Source organism: Canis lupus, chromosome 6 (genome assembly GCF_011100685.1).
Source record: "Canis lupus familiaris isolate Mischka breed German Shepherd chromosome 6, alternate assembly UU_Cfam_GSD_1.0, whole genome shotgun sequence".
NCBI classification, from domain to species: domain Eukaryota; kingdom Metazoa; phylum Chordata; class Mammalia; order Carnivora; family Canidae; genus Canis; species Canis lupus.
The window spans coordinates 13488655-13506340 of NC_049227.1; the positions used below are offsets into that span (position 1 = coordinate 13488655).

Here is a 17686-nt window from a genome sequence, read left to right on the forward strand (position 1 = left end):
GACATTTAATTTTGTTGCATGTGATGTCATTACTTGAGCTATTTACTGAATCATTTATGGTTGAAATGATATAATGTCTGGGATTTCCTTAAAAATACCCTAGCAAAACCAAGCAAAACACAGGTCGGGACTTGATGAAACAAATATGGTAATATGTTAATGGTACTGAAAGTGAGCGCAAGAGTTCCCTGTACCTTTGTGATGTATAGCACTTTTCATAACAAAAAGTTTCTAGAAAGGGACTGTTTTATCACAACATTGCCAGCATTGAGCGTTGTGACCATCTTAAATCCTGTTTGGCAGATGAAATATGCGATTTCACTGATGCTTTGCCTTGTATTTTTTTATATTAATGAGAATGAACAGTCTTGCATTAAAACAACTTCCCTAGGTTACAGAGCAAGTTAAGTGAAAGAATTAAGATGCACATTTATTTTTTTCCCTAATTCTGATTCTACTGCTGTTTTGGCTACAAGTGTTTGCATACTGCATCTCCTAAAATATAAGCTGTAAGTTATAATAATAATATACATAATGAATACCACCCATTTAAATAGCCACCCACAAGATAAACTCCATTAAATCAATTTTACTCACTGTTAGATGCTTTGCACCTAGAAGAATGTCTGACATAGAGCAGGAGCTCAAAAAATAGTTCAGTGAAAGTACCTGCCGTGTCCTGGGCACTTGGGGTGACTTTATAAGTACACAATTAACCTTCACAATAACCTTGTGGCAGGTATGAATATCCTCATGTTCATATGAGCAAAGGAGGTTCAGAGAGATGAATCAGAGATTCTGGTCTGATCTTTCCACCTTGGTAGACACCCCCAGATAAAGGCAACTTTGTTTTGGACTCATTACTGGTCATAGTTAGTATTCAAGCTTGCAAGGCAAGGGTATAGTCACAAGATGACCCAGAAGCAGAGCAATGCTCTTGGCCCATCTTTCAAGGGTTTCAGCCATGCCACATTTGTGAGAGGCTCTTCTTCCCCACACTGGGCTGTTCAGACACTGAATGTGAGTACTCTGGGCTTCTTAGAAAGATACCACACACTTGAGATGGGTGAGAATCTAGCCCTGGGCACAAATTAAGTTGCTCTTCCCAACAGTTAAAAGGCCTCTCCAGTATCAACAGTGGTAAGGATGCTGATGGCACTCTCCCCACCCATATGAAGGGACAGGGGGTGGCACCACCTTGGCGCTCTTTCAGAACTCCAGAAAGCTGGTTTAATCATCATAAAAATATCCTCAAATCCCAACCTACTGACATCCTACAGAGCACCTGAGCAGCACACCTCAAAACTGTTAAGGTCATCAAAAACAGGGAAAGGTTGAGAAACTGCCCTGCCAAGAGGAGTCCTAAGGAGACACGATGGCTAATGAGGTGTGGTGTCCTGGATAGGATCCTGGGGCAGAATGAAAAACTGAGGGAATTCAAAGAAAGCATGGACTGTAGTTAATAATAAAATGTCAACATTGGTTCATTAATTGTGACAAATGTACCCATGGGTGCAAAATGTTCATAATTGGGGAAACTAGGTGAAAGGCTTTTGGAAATTCCCTATCTTCACAATAACTCTGTAAACCTAAAACTGTTCTAAAATCAATCATAAGAGAAGAAAAGGTCCATCAGGAAGGGGATCAGGAAGGGAGTGGATCAGGAAGGGAGGGACAAACTGTGACAAGCAGAGTGCGACCCAACCTGGAAGGCCCCTGTGCTCTGCAGAGGGAGAGAATGAGGCTGGGTATGTGACTCACACAGGTAGGCACGGACAGCAGACTCAGAGCTGCCGTGGGGCAGATACGATGGTCACAGTGCTCAAATAGGATGTCACCAGCACTGTGACCCTTCCTGATGCTGGAGCCTGGACAATGGGATGTCCCAGATGCAGCTCACTTGTAGCTCTTGGTGTTTGGGGGCCTGCTGTCTTGGGATGGAGTGACAGCCAGGTGCTGTGTCCTCCACAGCTGTAAACAGTAGCACCAGCTGCCCATATGGTAGGAGTCTAGCAGCAGCACTGGAAGGAGGGACAGAGGGACCTTGAGCTCTCAGCCTGCATCTGCCCTTGCCCTAAGGCCTAGCAGAGGCCCTTCTGCTTCTGAATAGTTTTCCTTAACAAGACTTCCAAAACTACATAAGCCATCCAAAATCTGAGTCCACCCACAGAACCATATGCCCACAAAGTAATGTGAGAAGGTAAAAAAAATATATATATATATAATATTATATATAATTACATATAAATTTTATAGACACATATTATTTATATATCTACAAAACACATCACAAGATACATATTCATTAACAAAAACTTGGAAAATAGAACATGAGAAAAAGTGAAACAAAACAGGCATAGATGCATTCCCCATTTTTTTTTCAAACCATTTTCATGCTTTTTCAAGTGGTTTGTGCTATTACTTTCAAGCTTTTCAGAGACCACTCCGGCCTCCATTTCAGCATCCAGCTCACTGAGTTACTGAAATTAATTTGGTGGGATGATCACCGTTTGCTTCTCTACATTCAAGTACCCTAAAGTTCCTGTCATCATGTGAACCGAGAAACGTGGTTTTAAGGGCTGGACAACAAATAACGTGCACGCCTGAACAGCTCAGCTGCTCTGCCTGAGAGTTAATCCCCTCCAAGCCCCTCCATTCAGGCGGGGGCAGGGACTCACAGGCAGGCACAGCCCGTGCTAAAGAACAGTTTCTCTCAGCTTATTCAAAGCTCATCTGGATATTAAGAGAAGCACAGATAATAACTAGTTCTGCAAAGGTTAAAGAAAGAAGACTCTTTTGTAGGGCTCTGGTTAGGAATTGCTATGAGACGAGAGGACTTGAATTTGTAGCAGTGCTGCAGAGTCAGGCGTGGCTGGTAGACGGCACATTTGTAGAATGGGCTGTGCTCGCGAAAGGAGACAAAGTCCTCAGGATGGACAGGATGCCACAAAAGCATCATACATATCCAAAATGAGTGAATTGAAGCACAAGTTTGAAAGAATGGTGTGACTCAGACCTGCTCATGGCAACCCTGGGAGAGAAGCCTGAGGTCACAGGAGGGATGGTCATAACCTGCTTGGTGGCATGGGGGAGGCCCACAGAGATCCACCCGTCAGGGAACTTCCTTGGCCTGGGAGGGGGTAGGCAACAGGTGGCTCTGTCCTACCTGAGACAAAACACCCAGGAGCAGACAGTTTAAGTACAGTTTGACATCCTCCATTTGGGAAGGGCTTTCTCTGTTGTAGACTTCTTTGGAGCAATGAGAAAATATACAAGGCCAGAGGGAAAAAAGGCACCAAGTTTGACCTTCAAAGTTAAGAATGAAAGCGCTGAGCATTTGGGAAATAAATGAGCCCCCCTCCCCTCACTGGGGAACACAGCCAAAGCAATGCTGGGAACAGGCTTTGGGACCTTACACTGTTCACATCCAAGGGCCTGGGGCCTCTGAACTGTGGGTAAAACTCCAAATGTGCCTGAGGCTTAGGTCCACAAGGGGACACACACTCCTGGTAATGGGCTGGGCACTGAGTTGGGGAAGCAGAAGCCACAGAGGTTGGGAACAGGGATTGGACGGATCCAGAAGTGTAGGCGAACTGGGCTGTGGGCAGGAGCCATGTCAGGATGGTGGTGGTGCACCCCATACAACTGGTCAAACCTCAGAGAGCTCGAATTGTGGCTGGCAGGTGACAAAGTAGACACAGGTTGCCCTCTCTGCATAGAAGCTGCCCCAGCCTTACGGAAGACACATCACTGGGGCCACTCTGTATTTCGCACTGAGTGGTCACAGCAGGCAAACTGGTGCAGGGATTTACATCGGCGTGTGGGACAGGCTCTGAGAGAGCCTGCCACGAGGTGAGCACCAGCAAGGGCTGTGGGAGAGACCTCGGGTTCCCTGCATCTCACCTGAGAGCAGTGAGCTGAAAGGGAGTGAACCCCCAAGCCCTCCACCTCTGCCCCTTTCTGGGCCTATGGCACAGCAAGATAGCAAAGATGAGTAAGTGTCTGTGACACGCTCTGTCTTCCTGCATGGACTTTAAAATGGGAGCAAATGCCATTAATGTGAAGGTTCAGTATGCAAAAGCCCAGAGAAAAATGAGCTGAGACATAAAATACTTCCTAACAACTCTGAGGCTATTAGTAGATACCTGTGTGAGCTATGTTTCAAAGACAGCATTAAAACGATTTGAAGTATAAAGAACAAAGTCTTTGCAATTTTGGCAAGCAAAACAGCACAAAGCCCGTCAGCCTTTAAGCACATAATAGCAAGTGGGGATGAAGATGTTGAACATATTGTGTAGTGCCAGTCAGGAGCGGCCTTCACACAGGAGCAAATGAGCTCATGGAGAGCAGTGTGCAAGATAGCTGCCTGGCCCTTTCTGAAAAGACTCTGTGGCCACAGAAGAAAGAGCTGAGCCACATGGCTTAGAAATAATCACTGTGAAGGATGAAGCACCCTTCCTGACCCCGCCAAAGATGCTGGGAGGGGGTTTGGGGGAGGCCCTGGGCCCCAGAGGATGCTCCCCCAAAGCTGATCTTAGCCCAGCAGCTGATAGAAGATACCCAGCTCAAGAAAGCTGTGGCCACTAGAATTTTCTATGCTCCAGGAAAGACACATTGCCTGTAGGAAATTGCCACCTGAACCCCAAAATATCATCTCAGACTCAGCATGCTCCAGCCTAGTGAGCTGATGATCCATCCAGATCAATGCTTGTCAGTGGGTTTGCAGTCTCCAGGCCCAGCCCCTAGTTCCCAGGCCTCCTTCCTTCCAGGGAAATTCAATCACCAATTCAGAATAAGCAGCCTTCCTGCTCTCTTCCATCGCCTATGAACCTCACACCGACAAAGGACAAAGCTGCCTTCACACCAGCATCATGTCAGCCTGCCAGTTCAGGTTGTTCTCACGCGGCATTGCTCAGTGATCTGGTATGGCTCTTTGGAGAGGAGGACTTTGGTCTAGCATCGCTGGGGCACTCCGTGTGTGTGTGCACATGCATATGTGTGTGTGTGTGTGTGTGTGTGTGTGTGTGTGTGCATGCACAGAGAGAGAAGTCTAGTGCTTTTAAAGAAGACACACCTAAAGTGAAAATACACATAGAATTGGATATTAAATGAAAATACAAATAAACAAATCTGAAATCATTAAGGAGGAGAAGACAGAGCCATGTCTTAGCACCTGGGATGACTCAGGTCATCCAGCTAAGCACTCAGTTTAGCTCTGGGTTTCCTGGAGACCAAAGGGAAAAGGGACTGGATGGCAGAGTTTGAAAAGGAAGCTGCTAAATCACTCGGGAGAAACAGGTGTTTTCTTGGTGGCATAGACACCCACCACATGGATCCTCCAGCTGAGACACCTTAAGAGATGCAGAAGACCCAGGCATGTCCTCCCAAACTCACGTTTTTTCTAGCATGTCTTCAAAAAAGAGGAAATGTGGTATTAACTCATGGAAGAGAGTGTTCCTTTCCAAGTGAAGGAAAAATACATTCATTTGGAGTTTGAGGCTCAGGAATCTGGTGTCATGATGGTGACCAAGTCCCTTAGCGTGTCACCTCCAAAAGCTATGTGGAGGGTGGGACCTGGAGCACCTGGGTGGCTCAGTGATTGAGCGTCTGCGTTCGGCTCAGGTCGTGGTCCTAGGGTCCTGGGATGGAGTCCTGCATCGGGCTCCCCACAGGGAGCCTGCTTCTCCCTCTGCCTGTGTCTCTGCCTCTCTCTCTCTGTATCTCTCACAAATAAATAAATAAAACCTTTAAAAAAAAAGGAATTTGCCTCAAGGCTGTGGAGCTGAGGATATTCATGTATAGAAGTTGTGAGGTATTGTCAAACAGAATGTTGTTATTTTAGGAATAATTTGCTTAGAAGAAATTTCCTTAAAAATATTTTTAAAATCATAAGAATCATGAATGGGAAGAATATACTAGATCATAAAGAACTTGTTTCTAATCAATATCCTGTTCATTTATATGAAGTTCAGAACAGGCTGCATGGGGAAAGAGGGCTGTTGAGGGCTTGCCCTTGCAGGAGGAGGACAGGCTGACCTGAGCCACAGAGGAACTTCCCCGTGGGTGGAAACGTTTTGTACCTTACCTGAGGTATGAGATACATGGTATAAGTGTATTTGTAAAAACTCACTTAAGATCCCTCAATTTCATGATATGCAAATTATATATCACTAAGCAACAAAACCCCGGTATCATATGTAACAGTAAACCCCTAGACATTCCACTGAGATCAGAGGACGAACAAGAGACTCACAACTACACTGATTATTCTTTTAAATTATTCTGACCAACCTGGTAAGATTTAAAAAAAAAAAAAGGAAACAGTAAGTGTTTGACTGGAAATTCATTAGAATAGTAAGAGGATTGACTGGAAATTCATTAGAATAGTAAGAGGATCTAGAAAGTGGCTGGAAAGAAGACAAACACCCGAACATCAGGGCTGTTGCAGTACCCCAACAATGATGAGCTGGCTATAACATGGAATGGATGGAATAGAGAGAAAACCCTACCTGCAGTAGGAACAGGACGGAATCTTAGCACAACTATCACAAAAACCTGCAAACTTCCCTATGGGATGTAAACAAAGAGCTAACGAAATGGAGAAGCTGTTATCTTCTGGGTAGAAAGACAGATTCTCCAAGAAGTCTGTTCTCATAAAACTCATTGTAGATTTAACATCACTAAAAAGACGATGGTACTATTATTGAAACCTGACAAAATAATCCCTACTTTTTTTTCAGAACAATAAACAGGTGACAAGAACTAGCAAAATTCTGAAAAGATGAAGGAACTTGCTTTATCAGCTATTCAAACATGTTTCAGAACTGAAACAGTTAAAATAGAGACCAGGCAGGAAAACAGATGATGAATCAATGGGTCCAAATAGACCCCAGACAGACCTTGATAGAAATAGGTCTTTCAAATGTATAGAAAAGGGAAAAAAAATCCATAAATAAATGGGTTGTTCAATGAATTGTGTTGGGAAAATGAGGGTCATTTGGAAAGAATAAAAATCATATGCCAGAATTTTCATATAAATTCTGGATGAATTTCAGTTAAATGTATGAAAATGTAAAGCTTTAAAAACAAGGGGGAAACTTATAATAATGTGAAATCTATGCTTGTGTTGAAATATGCAACCAACATAAAAGTAATGAAAGAAATCACAGAGGAAGATATCAATAGATTTAAGTACATAAAAATCAAATACTTCTGTATGTCAAAAAGTAATGCACAAAAATTAAAAGTAAAAGGCAAGGTGAAAGAATATGTGTCAGAAATGACAGAAGAAACCCTAAGGCTCTGATACAAAACCAGAGGAAAAGAAACTGATAGATCATAGACAGGAAGCACAGAAAGCCAAGGAACTTGGAAAAATGTATTCAGCAGGACCAGTAATCAAAGAAATGTGAAGTAAAAAATCTTCTGAATGGAAACTTTCAGTATTTTTTGCAAGCTTGGGAATAGGAAAAATATTCTTAAAAGTTTCCGTCTGGATATTTTCATGTGTTGGTGTCTTGCCTTCATTGTGCCCTAAGGGCCTGATTTGCCTACTGGGTAATTCAGCACTGCTGGGGCAGGAGACCTAGGACAGTGCCCCCTCCCCCGCCCCCAACCCAGGGGAGACCTGGAGACTGCCCACAGAGAAGGTGACCTGGGACAGCGCACTTCCCCAGAGAAGGGGACTGGGAGACAGTGCCCCAGCCAGAGGGGGAGACCTGAAGACAGTGATCTCCCCAGAGAAGGTCGCCTGGGATAGTGCATCCCCGCACTGGAGTAGGAGACCTGGGACAGCCCCACACACACACCAGGAGGAGACCTGGGACAGCGCCCTCACCCAGAGCAGGAAACCTGGGAACAGTGACCCCTGGAAGGGAAGACAGGGGACAATGCCCCCCCCAACACAGAGTGGGACAGCTGGGACAGCACACCCCTCCCCAGAGAAGGTGACCTGGGACAGTGATCCCCCCAGAGAAGGAGACCTGGGACAGTGCACCCTGGAAGGGGAGACAGGGGACCCTGCTTGGAGGAGATGGGACACAGAGGGGCTGGGACGGGGAGAGAATCCTTAGACAGGTGGAGCCTGGTTGTCTTGGCCCTGGCTGCTTGGTGTTTGCAGAGATCCATGAGCAATGCTTTGTTGCTAAAGCTTAACAGGCAAAGCAGTGAGTGGCTGGAGATAAATCTGGAGAAGCAGGTGGCAGGTGGATGATGAATAGCGCTATATACCATGCTAATCAGCCTTGAATCTATTCTTTAAGCAATGAAATCTCTATGGTGGAATTAGGGCTGGCAGTGTGGCTGGAAGATGGGCTGGGGACCAGTCTCCAGGCTGTGTTGAGCCCTACGCTTGGGGAACGACAGAGACCATGAAGGAAGTCCGGGCTCACACCCTGCCCCACTGCGACACCTCCTCTGAGAGGCCTCTGAAGGGCTTCCAGAGGTGGGACGGGGGCTTCACTCAGGCACATGTACATTTGGGGGGCTCCAGTGGATGGCTCAGGGAGGGCAGACCTGAGAAGGCTAACTGGAAGGACAGGCGCTCTGGGGATGGAGAAGTGTAATGGCTTGGATACACATTTAGGAGGCAGAACTTACTATTTGTGGGGGCAGGAATGGTGAGTGAGTCAAAACGATGTCTGTGTTTCTAACTTGGAGAAGGAACAACTTCAGGGGAAATGGGATGAATCTATCTTGACTGTTTGAGTTTGCGGAGCCCATGGGACAGCAGGGTAAGAATGGCTGGGGGACATGAGGTTATATGCATCTGGGGCTAAGGACTGAGGTCTAGGTGGCAAACATGAAATCAGGGCATGACAGCACATGGGTGACAGGTGAGCCACAGTGGCACAGGGTCATTAGTGGGGTCCCAGATGGAAAGCTCTGGGGACTGAGCAAGTAAAGTACGGAATGCCAGCAATTTAGGGGAGGATGGGAAACCAAGTCTCCAGATGAGTCCGATGGAATGGCAGACACAATGGCCCAAGAGACGTAAGAATAATGGGTAAGAAGCAAGAGGGCGGTGGGAATCAAGCTAACAGCTGCTCGGAGGACCATGACTGTTCAGGCATCTGTCCTTCAGATGATGTTCTGGCCTCCGCCGAGAAGTGCAGGCGTTATGGTGGAGAGATGAGGAGGCAGCAGTGATCCTTCGGTGAGGTGAAAAGAGCCAGCAGGGAAGGAGGGCTGGCAGACAGAAGGTGGGCAGGCATGAAGTCCCAGAGGACATGGGACAGAGGGGCTGGCTTTCAACTCACAAGGGACCATCCTGATTACTATCTCTCTCTGTGCTTCAAGTAATTTCTAAATTTTTATTAGTGAGCATGCCTAACTTTAATAATAAAAATGACAATTTATCTTTTAATTAAATTCAAATATTTTTAACATGAGATGGCAAAACTGTGAACACCCATATTTATTAAGAAAGGCTGATAGAAGAACTAAGCCTGGGTTTTTGCATATGTGTGGTTGTTACCTGCTTACCGAGAGACCTGCTAAGGTTTAAAAAAGATTCATAGGAAAAAGGCAATCTTTCTAGTTAGTGAAAGACCTCAAGGGTTCGTGTTATCAGTGGAGTAAATGCCTTGGTCTCACATGCAAAGGTTTCAGTCTGAGGATTAGATTAAGACAAGGATTGCCTCTCCCAAATATCAGGGTTATCGCACAAGCTCATTCCATGAGTAGATGTGTTTCTAATACCATATGAGGCCAATTCACTCATCTGAAAGGATCCAATTCACTCATCTGAAAGGATCCATTTTTTAAAAGTAAAATCATGGCTCTCATCCAAATACAAAATGAACATGTGCTAAAGATTTTAGGTAGATCACTAATTCATGAAGGAACCAGTAAGGTGCTAGGACTATCTCAAGATGGAATTCAAAGAGCACACTCTGAATTTACAGCTAGATGCAAAACTGGGTAATATCTACAGAGTCATAACCGGTTAGTACAAGAACTGCTTATAACCCAGACATTTTTTTTTTTTTACAAATTTTTAACATCCTTTATTGATTTAGGGGCCTAACAGGGCAGCATTTGGTTGGTCATTGAAAATAATACATCACAGTGCTGACAAGTGATCCCACTCACAGGATTTGAGGATGGAAAGGACAACCTTTGGATGATGTTGCTTAGGACACTTGCTCTTCTTATTAACAAGGGTCCCTTCCCACATCGTGGATGGAAGATGGCAAGAGTGCAGGGATGCTGAGTGGCTACTGAGAACTGAACCATGAGAACAGATGGACCAGTACATAGTGGTGCATCATTAAGGAGGGAAACCAGCCCCACTTTCCCCACAACTCCAGGAAACTTGATTAGCTGAGCCACTGCCTCCATGAACACACCCCTCCCCCCCTCAATTTCTTTCCAATGTGGAGACAATCTTTTGATCTCATGGTGCAAGGAACTAGGGCCAGGAGTCCAACTCTCCCTGTTCCAAGCTTTAAGAAGGTCAGGACAACAGTTTGATTTCCTGCATTCTTAGGCTGGCAATCCATGAGGCTCTGAGATAAAAACTGAGGTCTTAGGGCATTTGGCTTTAAAAAATATTGTCACCAATCCACAGTAAATGAAACTTGGATTCTTTAGAAACAATACTGCACCTCCCTATTTCTATTTATAGCCTCTAATCAGTTGTTGTTGTTTTTTAAATTAATTTCCCCCTTCTTCTGTGCAAATGCAAATGGATGAGAATTATTTGCATTACTCTTAAGTTTTGTACTATCTACAGAGTTGTGAAACAGCTTGAAAGCTGTGAAAAGTGTGGGTCTCTATAGAGGCAGCCAGCCCCAAAGGCTGCTGGATGAGACGCCTGGTAATGTGTGTTTGATCTGTCTCTGAGTCCACTTCAAAGCCTCTCACAGTTTCTTCTGGCAGTCTCCTGCGTTGTTATCATAATAATCTCAAAGAAAGATTATTTTTGATCCAACTCAAGGAGCACTTAAGAGACTGGGCCAAATGCTCTAGCTGTTCACCAGAATTCTCGACCAGTTTACAGGGTCCTTGCTATCAAGGCCACGAGAATCCCTGAGCTCTCTTAACCCAGGAACCCCAGAGTCCCCTTGCCCGTGGACCCTGTGTGCTCTTAGCCCCCAAGACGTGTACCTAGAAGCAGGCTGTGGACATGGCTGCCCTCTTTGGGCCCCAGCTCAGCAAGGAGAACTATCAAACTCCAGAGAGGCGATCCTCAGGATGCCTGAGAGGCCCAATGTGCTTTCTGCAGAGAGTTCTGACTCCAGGCAAGAGCACAAAGGCTCAAATGAAACTCCAGAGCTCTGCTTCATAAAAGCTCTGGAGAGGCCCTCTAGTGATGTCTGGCATGTGGCAAGGGCAAGTGTTGCAAAGGGCCTGCCCCTGCCACAGAACCATACCAGTTTGGCCCCTGCAGGAGCCATGGCTTCCAGGAGAATGGCATCCTCATCAGCCTGCCAGGAGAAGCTGGCTGCAGAAAGTGTCCCGAGCAGCCGGATCGATGGACTGCTGAACGGAGTTATTCAGAATTATCCACTTGCATAGTACAGAGTGTAGGCCAAATATTTCCATTTTAGTGTATTGCTGCTAAGCTGTTCTTTCTGACCATAATTAGCTAGTGGGTTCAGCTGTTTCTTAAGGGCACTGCTTCCTAATAAAAATAAAAACCAGATCCTTGGCCTGGGGGACAGTGCTGGTCTTCCCGTTTGCCGCAGCAGGAAGACAGGCAACCATGTGACTGGCAGTGATGTGAACTATTTCAGGAAAGCCCACAGACTTATTTTGCATAGTAGAAATCAGAATCATCCCAGAGATAACCATCTTACCACTCTGGCTTCTTCGTGTAATAATAATACTTTGAGCAACAATAATAATAATAATAATAGTGTAGAATACTCTAGAGTAGTCTACACTATTCCACATCACAGTCTCTGAAGGAAAAACAGATGGGAGTCTGAGCCAGCTCCAGAAAGGTCCAGTGGAGAGAGCCAAAGGCTAATGAGGGACTTACGATGTTCTTAGAGCCTTTCGAAGTGACGTGAAGCCACTGAACCCCACAGAGTCAACCTGTGCATGCCAGGCTCTCCGCTGGCTGTCACAGATACAAAGAGAACTCGGGCCCGGCCTGCCCTTACGGGGGTCACAGTCTTGCTGGGAGACACACACACAGACCAAGAACTATTATACAGTACCAAATACTCCAGGAGAAATATATCTAGGGGTGTAGGGACCCCGAGGAGAGAAGGACAAAGCCTGCCTGGGCATGATGGAGTTCTGAGTCAAGAAGAGATACGGAGGAGAGCCATAGTTGAGCTGTGGCACGAAGAGCAAGAGAGATTCTCCCCAGGCAGACACTCCTATAGCACTGGGCAATGTCCTGGCCCCACTCCCCTCTTGTCCCTGTAGAAGCTGGCTGCTCTCTCCGCGCCTCCATGTTTATGCTTTGGGGCTTTGCTGATGCTGCCGCCCCCTCTGCCTGGCCCAAGTCTTGGGGCCTGTCCACTCTGAGGGCTCTGTGATTCACCTCCCAGCCGGTCCCTCTCCTACCATGCTCCCACAGCAGTGATACAGAGCTCAGCGGGAGCTCGTTACATGGCCCCATGTAGAGATGAGCCTGACCTTCCCCTTGCTGTTAATGCCTGGAGAGCAGTCACCTCAGCTCTGCATCCAGCACTGAGAAGAGCACCTGGGGGAAGCAGATACCCAGCCGGAATTTAGTGTTGAGTGAATGAATGCATGGGTAGGACGAATGTTTGCGTAGAAAGCCTGTGTCCTACTCGGGCAAGATGTCTGACTGAAAGAACTTATCACCCATGCAATCTGTTGAGAAAATGGTGGGTATGGTGTGTTCAAACAATGTCTTATTTTCATAAACCAAGGGTGGTGGAGCACTTGTCATTTGGGAGAGGGTCTAAGACTATAGCCTGAGTCCATCCCAAAGGTGCTTTTCCAGAGAGATCCATTTCAGCTCATTTGCTGAGTGCCTACCTGGTGTCAGGACCGAGGACACAGAGATGAGGGAAACCTGGTCCTGGTCTCAAGGACATGGACACCCAGCGGGACTCGTGTTTGTCTGAATTTGAATGGCTAGAGTTCTGTTCATGTGTCTCTGTCTTCACACAGACCATCAAGCCCTACGTTTCTTACAGGCCGCATGACCATGAGATCCTCAGGAAATCCTTATTTTCTCAGAAAGGTTATTTTAATAAATAACACCAATGCCTTCCCACTTTGACCAGAGCCGTTGGGCTGAAGAGATGATGGACGGCGGCACACAGACCAGTTTCCATTCATACTCCTGCCCCACAATTTGGGGAAAGGGACCAGATGGGCCATCAGAGAAGTCCACCAGAAAGGGGAACCAGGAGCTGGATCTCAGGCACATGGTTCTCAGATGGTGCTCAAGACTGAAGCCCACAGAGAGAGCCATGGGTGTAAATTTAGAAACCCAGGAGATGGAACTAAAATATTGCTTCTGGGCTCTCCCTCAGTGGACTGGTTCGGGAGCTGTCCCACTCAAATAAAGGCAGCTTCGCAAAGTGGGTCCCTTTAATCTCCACACAGACGGAGACCAAAGTGCACCATCGTGGGTCGGCATTTACCTTAATGCTGCTGCAGAAGTGCCGTAGAGGAGAATGTGCCCCATGGAACTTCTTTGTAGATGCCTGATACTCATTAAGAGGCAGATAGCCCTGGGTGGAACCCACTGTCACCTCCTACCAGCTATGTGACCTCGGCCAGTGACTTACTCTGCATGTCAGCTTCCTCTGTTGGGAAATGAGCGTCACACAGGGCCTGCTGTGGTGTGAGCATGTGATGATCTGAAGGAGGATCTCACACACGAGACGAAGGGGAAGTATAAAAGATAATTAGAAGAGACTTGGTGAGTGAAGTCACTAATTATAGGAAAAGCGGACGGGTAGGCTTGGGAAGAGCTGTAGCAGAGCTGTGGGACACCTCCACCTGCATGGGTAAGCAGTGCCAATGAGCCACTTGGATTTCTGCCAGGTTGACTTGGGTTTCAGTGGAGGTACCCCAAGAGAGCACCATGCCTAGCTGTCCTGAACAGGGACCCATTTATGATAACAATAGCATGACAAGACAAGCCATGGGCCCCATTACATTGACCATAATAAGAGTCCAGCTCCCTGTGGTCTGGCTCACTGTCCCTCAGGGGAGGCCCGGGAAGGAGTTTGGAATAATGCATGAGATAATATAATAAAGGGAGGATGACTTTGTTGGGTAGTAAAAGCGTAAACTGAACTGGTATGCAGGAAGGCTTCTTCTGGGAGGTTCTGGGTAAGCATGAAGGGTAACAGTCCAGCCCTGTGGGCATTCCAACCAAGGAAACCAGGCCTGTGAACACAGCCAATGTGAAACCAGTGCAGTTGGCACATGCGTGGCAAAGAGCAGAGTGGCAGGGGTGGGGGTGGTGGGGTAGATGACCCCACTTGGGCTCTGAGGGTGGTGGATTTCATCCTAAGCCCTGTGGGGTATATCCAGGGAGGACACATCCTTCATATTTTAAGACCAGTGTTTCTGCTTGTGTAAGAACACTTTGGAATAGAAGAGTAGTAGAAGCAGGGGGACCAGTTAGAGGCTGTCCTGGTGAGAGAGACGGGGTCTACAGAGCTAGAAAGGGAAGCAGGGTCCAGCTCATCCTAGAACACAAATCCACAGGGTGGCTGAACTGCACTGGAAGCCTGGGCCCAGTGAGGGAGAAAGAGCCGAGGACTGTTCTTGGCCTTGCAGCTCGAACAGGCCTCACTAAGGGTGTCTAGGGGTTGGAATCAAGATATGAAGGCCCACAGGCCCTGTGGTGAGGACCCTCAGGGTTAAAAGGAGTCAAAATCACAGTGTGAAGAACTCACACTGGAAGCATGTGTGAGACCACTAGACAGAGATGAGGAGGGATGATGCTCTGTGCAGGCCTCCCGAGGTCTGGATAAGGATGCTGGAGACCAAGATCTTTTTTGGGGGGAAAAGATACCCCTTGAAATCACAGGTGTGCACCTGACCTCCTAAGAGGAGGCTGCCAGAGGCAGAAGAGGAGAGGCGCTGGAGAGCACATTCCATGGCCTGTGGAGAGGACATAGCAGCTGCGGGGGCTGGAGCAAAGATAGGATGTGCTGGCTGGGGCCAAGAGGGGAGAAGGGAGGGTCCTGGGAATACTCAGGCATGCAAAGACACCAGAGGAAGCATGCAAAGATGCCTCACTCCCAGCCAGGCCCAGGTGGAGGCTTCACTTCTCACGCCCGAATTAGGCCTGGGGACAGGGGTGTGCATGGCCTCCCTGGGGAGCCCCCAGATCTGGGCTCTCACAGGAAGCTCCCCAGGCTCCCTTCTCATCAGTCTCAGGTTTCCACGTCCCCTTCTATCTCTCCTGAAGCCAGAGCAGGGATTTTCACTGAACTCTGTAAAGCATCATAGCATTTGACTAGTTGTTCAGGGTCTGAGCCCGAAATAAAGGCTGAGGACAATAATCGTGCAGAGAGCAATGTGATTATCATCCAAGGCGACAACTCTGCTTCACTACTTACTGTTCTCAGATAGCTCCACAATGTAATAGAGCACCGGGCTGTTTCCATCAAAGGGTCGAACCCAGGACAGCATCACGGTGTGGCTGTGGGAAGAGTTCAGGGTGGCCAGCAGGTTCTGAGGTGAGTGAGGCAGTTCACTTGGGTACAAAGGAACAAAAAGAGAAGACAGTGCATATCAGAGTCGATGGTTAGCCTGGTTCCTATGCCGCACCGTCCTGGTGGGCAATGTTCAGAAAATGGGAGAATATAAAGTATGCCCCAAACACAAATACTGAAACCCCAGAGCTCCCCGCCACCCCAACCCCAAACCCTTCCCTGTTCACAGTGTTGTTTTCCTACCAAAAGAAATCTGATCAAATCCTTCTGGTGGAGATTACACAGCAGATGATTCCATAACTTAAAGCGGGTGGGGAGGGCCAATTTCTACACAGTATGTTATTTAATTGAGAAAACCTGGGTCAGCAATTAGTTCTTAGAGCCCAAAGCTATTAATGGAAATGCAGGAAGCCGTGTAAACAGTCAAAGGCCTAGGAAATAAGATTTAACATTAAAGTTTTGGACACTAGCATGTGAGGTCACACCAGCCAAAATGCCCACATGTATTTCTAGAGAGGGGCTGGCTCTTTATTGACATGGAGCATGGAGCTGTGCTGTCGTTCTGTCTTCTGCTGGGTAGCAGAGTTTGGGGGAAGGACTCAGGAGAATGTGGAGAAAACTCTAATAACTCCTGGAAAAAGCAAATAACACATCAGCAAGGCTATGGAACGGAAGCACAATTAAAGCAAATGCATACTGAAGACTGTATATTGGGACTTACTGGTGACAAAACTTTAAATTCCAATGGCATGATTTCTACCAGCAAGTGTCTGCAGCTGTACAATCCTAAGGACCTTTCCATCTCACGGATCTGGGAGCAGCACCCTGTTATGTGGCTTCTAGAAACATCCCATGCGGTGCTGAGAGGAGGGTGCTGGGTGGACCTGATTCACCCATTGGCTAGTTTTTGGTCTCTCTTAGGCATCAATTACTGCTGGCCCACGTAGGTCAGCACTGAGAGCCATAATTATACTTGATATTTTTAATTTAAAAAATGTACTCATTACACTGTGAAATTTATTAAGCTGTTACATACTCACAGCCACCTAAGAAACACAGGTCTCTATAACCCAGGCACACCGTTAATAAACAAGCTAATATTTCCAGTGTAGACTGAAAGTTTAAATTAGTACACTAAAGAATCAACTTGAGCTTGAAATGTTGGCTTGTTTTCTCTTTAATTGTGAATGAGGTTCTAAATCAGAGAGGGAGTGAATTCTCCAGTAACTGATTCTCCCTTAAATTCCCAGTGAAGATCAATATGAAGGAAATGCCAGGATAAAATACCTATTTTTCTCCCACGCCCCATTTCCTATTGAAATGAGTTTGTTCTGAAACAGACCAAAGTTGTTCAAACAGTCCCCCCTGAAAACAAACCAAGATACACTTGGATAAATATGTCCAAATAAGACTGTGGTATCATACAGAGTTGGTCTGGTCTTTACCCAGGTTGGAATCTCCTGAAGGGCTGTCTTAGCTGTTTGTGGGGGGCCCATAGGGCCACAGCTAAGTTTATGCTGACGGTAGCACTCACGGCCACGAGTGTCCCAGGAGGGGACTCGTCAGGCTGGACCAACCCTGTGGTTAGAGCTTGGAGTGAGCAACATCAACCAAACCTTCTGATCTCCTGGAAGCAGAGGGGTGGGAGCTGGAGAGTGAGCTCTGTCATGTGGCCAGTGATAGTGACACCCCATAAAAACTCTGGATGCCAGGCTCAGTTGAGCTTCCTGGTCAGTCATCGGACATCTGCATGCCGGGAGGATGACGTCTCCTGAAAACGTGGAAGCTCTGTTTGTGGGACCCTCCAAGACCTTGCCCTGGCCTCCCTTCTGGTGTCTGGACCTGACTTTATCCTTTATGATAAGACTGAAATCCTAAGTAGGGCCCTTGCCTAAGTTCTGTGAGTTGTTCCAGACAGTCCTCCTTCCTCCTGGGGGGTGGGAAGCTCCAAAAGTTGGTGAGTCAGTCAGAGCCAAGGGTCACCTAGGAGCCGTGGGGCGGTGGCTGGGGTCTGAGGTGAGGAATAATGCCATTCCCCCAGGGGTGCATGCTGACTCCAGGGGCTTAGAATTGCC

The 17686-nt window shown here is 46.9% G+C and overlaps 1 protein-coding gene across 12 annotated transcripts in view; it reads right to left on the reverse strand.

Annotated features, from left to right (window-relative positions):
- Nucleotides 1–17686, reverse strand: part of SDK1 (sidekick cell adhesion molecule 1) — a 537600-nt gene that overhangs the window by 200235 nt on the left and 319679 nt on the right. For 9 of the 12 annotated variants that reach the window (XM_038539586.1, XM_038539587.1, XM_038539590.1 and 6 more), the window contains one exon: nucleotides 15516–15652. In XM_038539586.1, coding sequence (XP_038395514.1) covers nucleotides 15516–15652 — 137 coding nt within the window. Of the gene's footprint in view, nucleotides 1–15515; nucleotides 15653–16332; nucleotides 16483–17227; nucleotides 17383–17502 lie in introns of those variants that run through there. The other 3 variants (XM_038539595.1, XM_038539596.1, XM_038539597.1) reach the window with 3 other exon arrangements.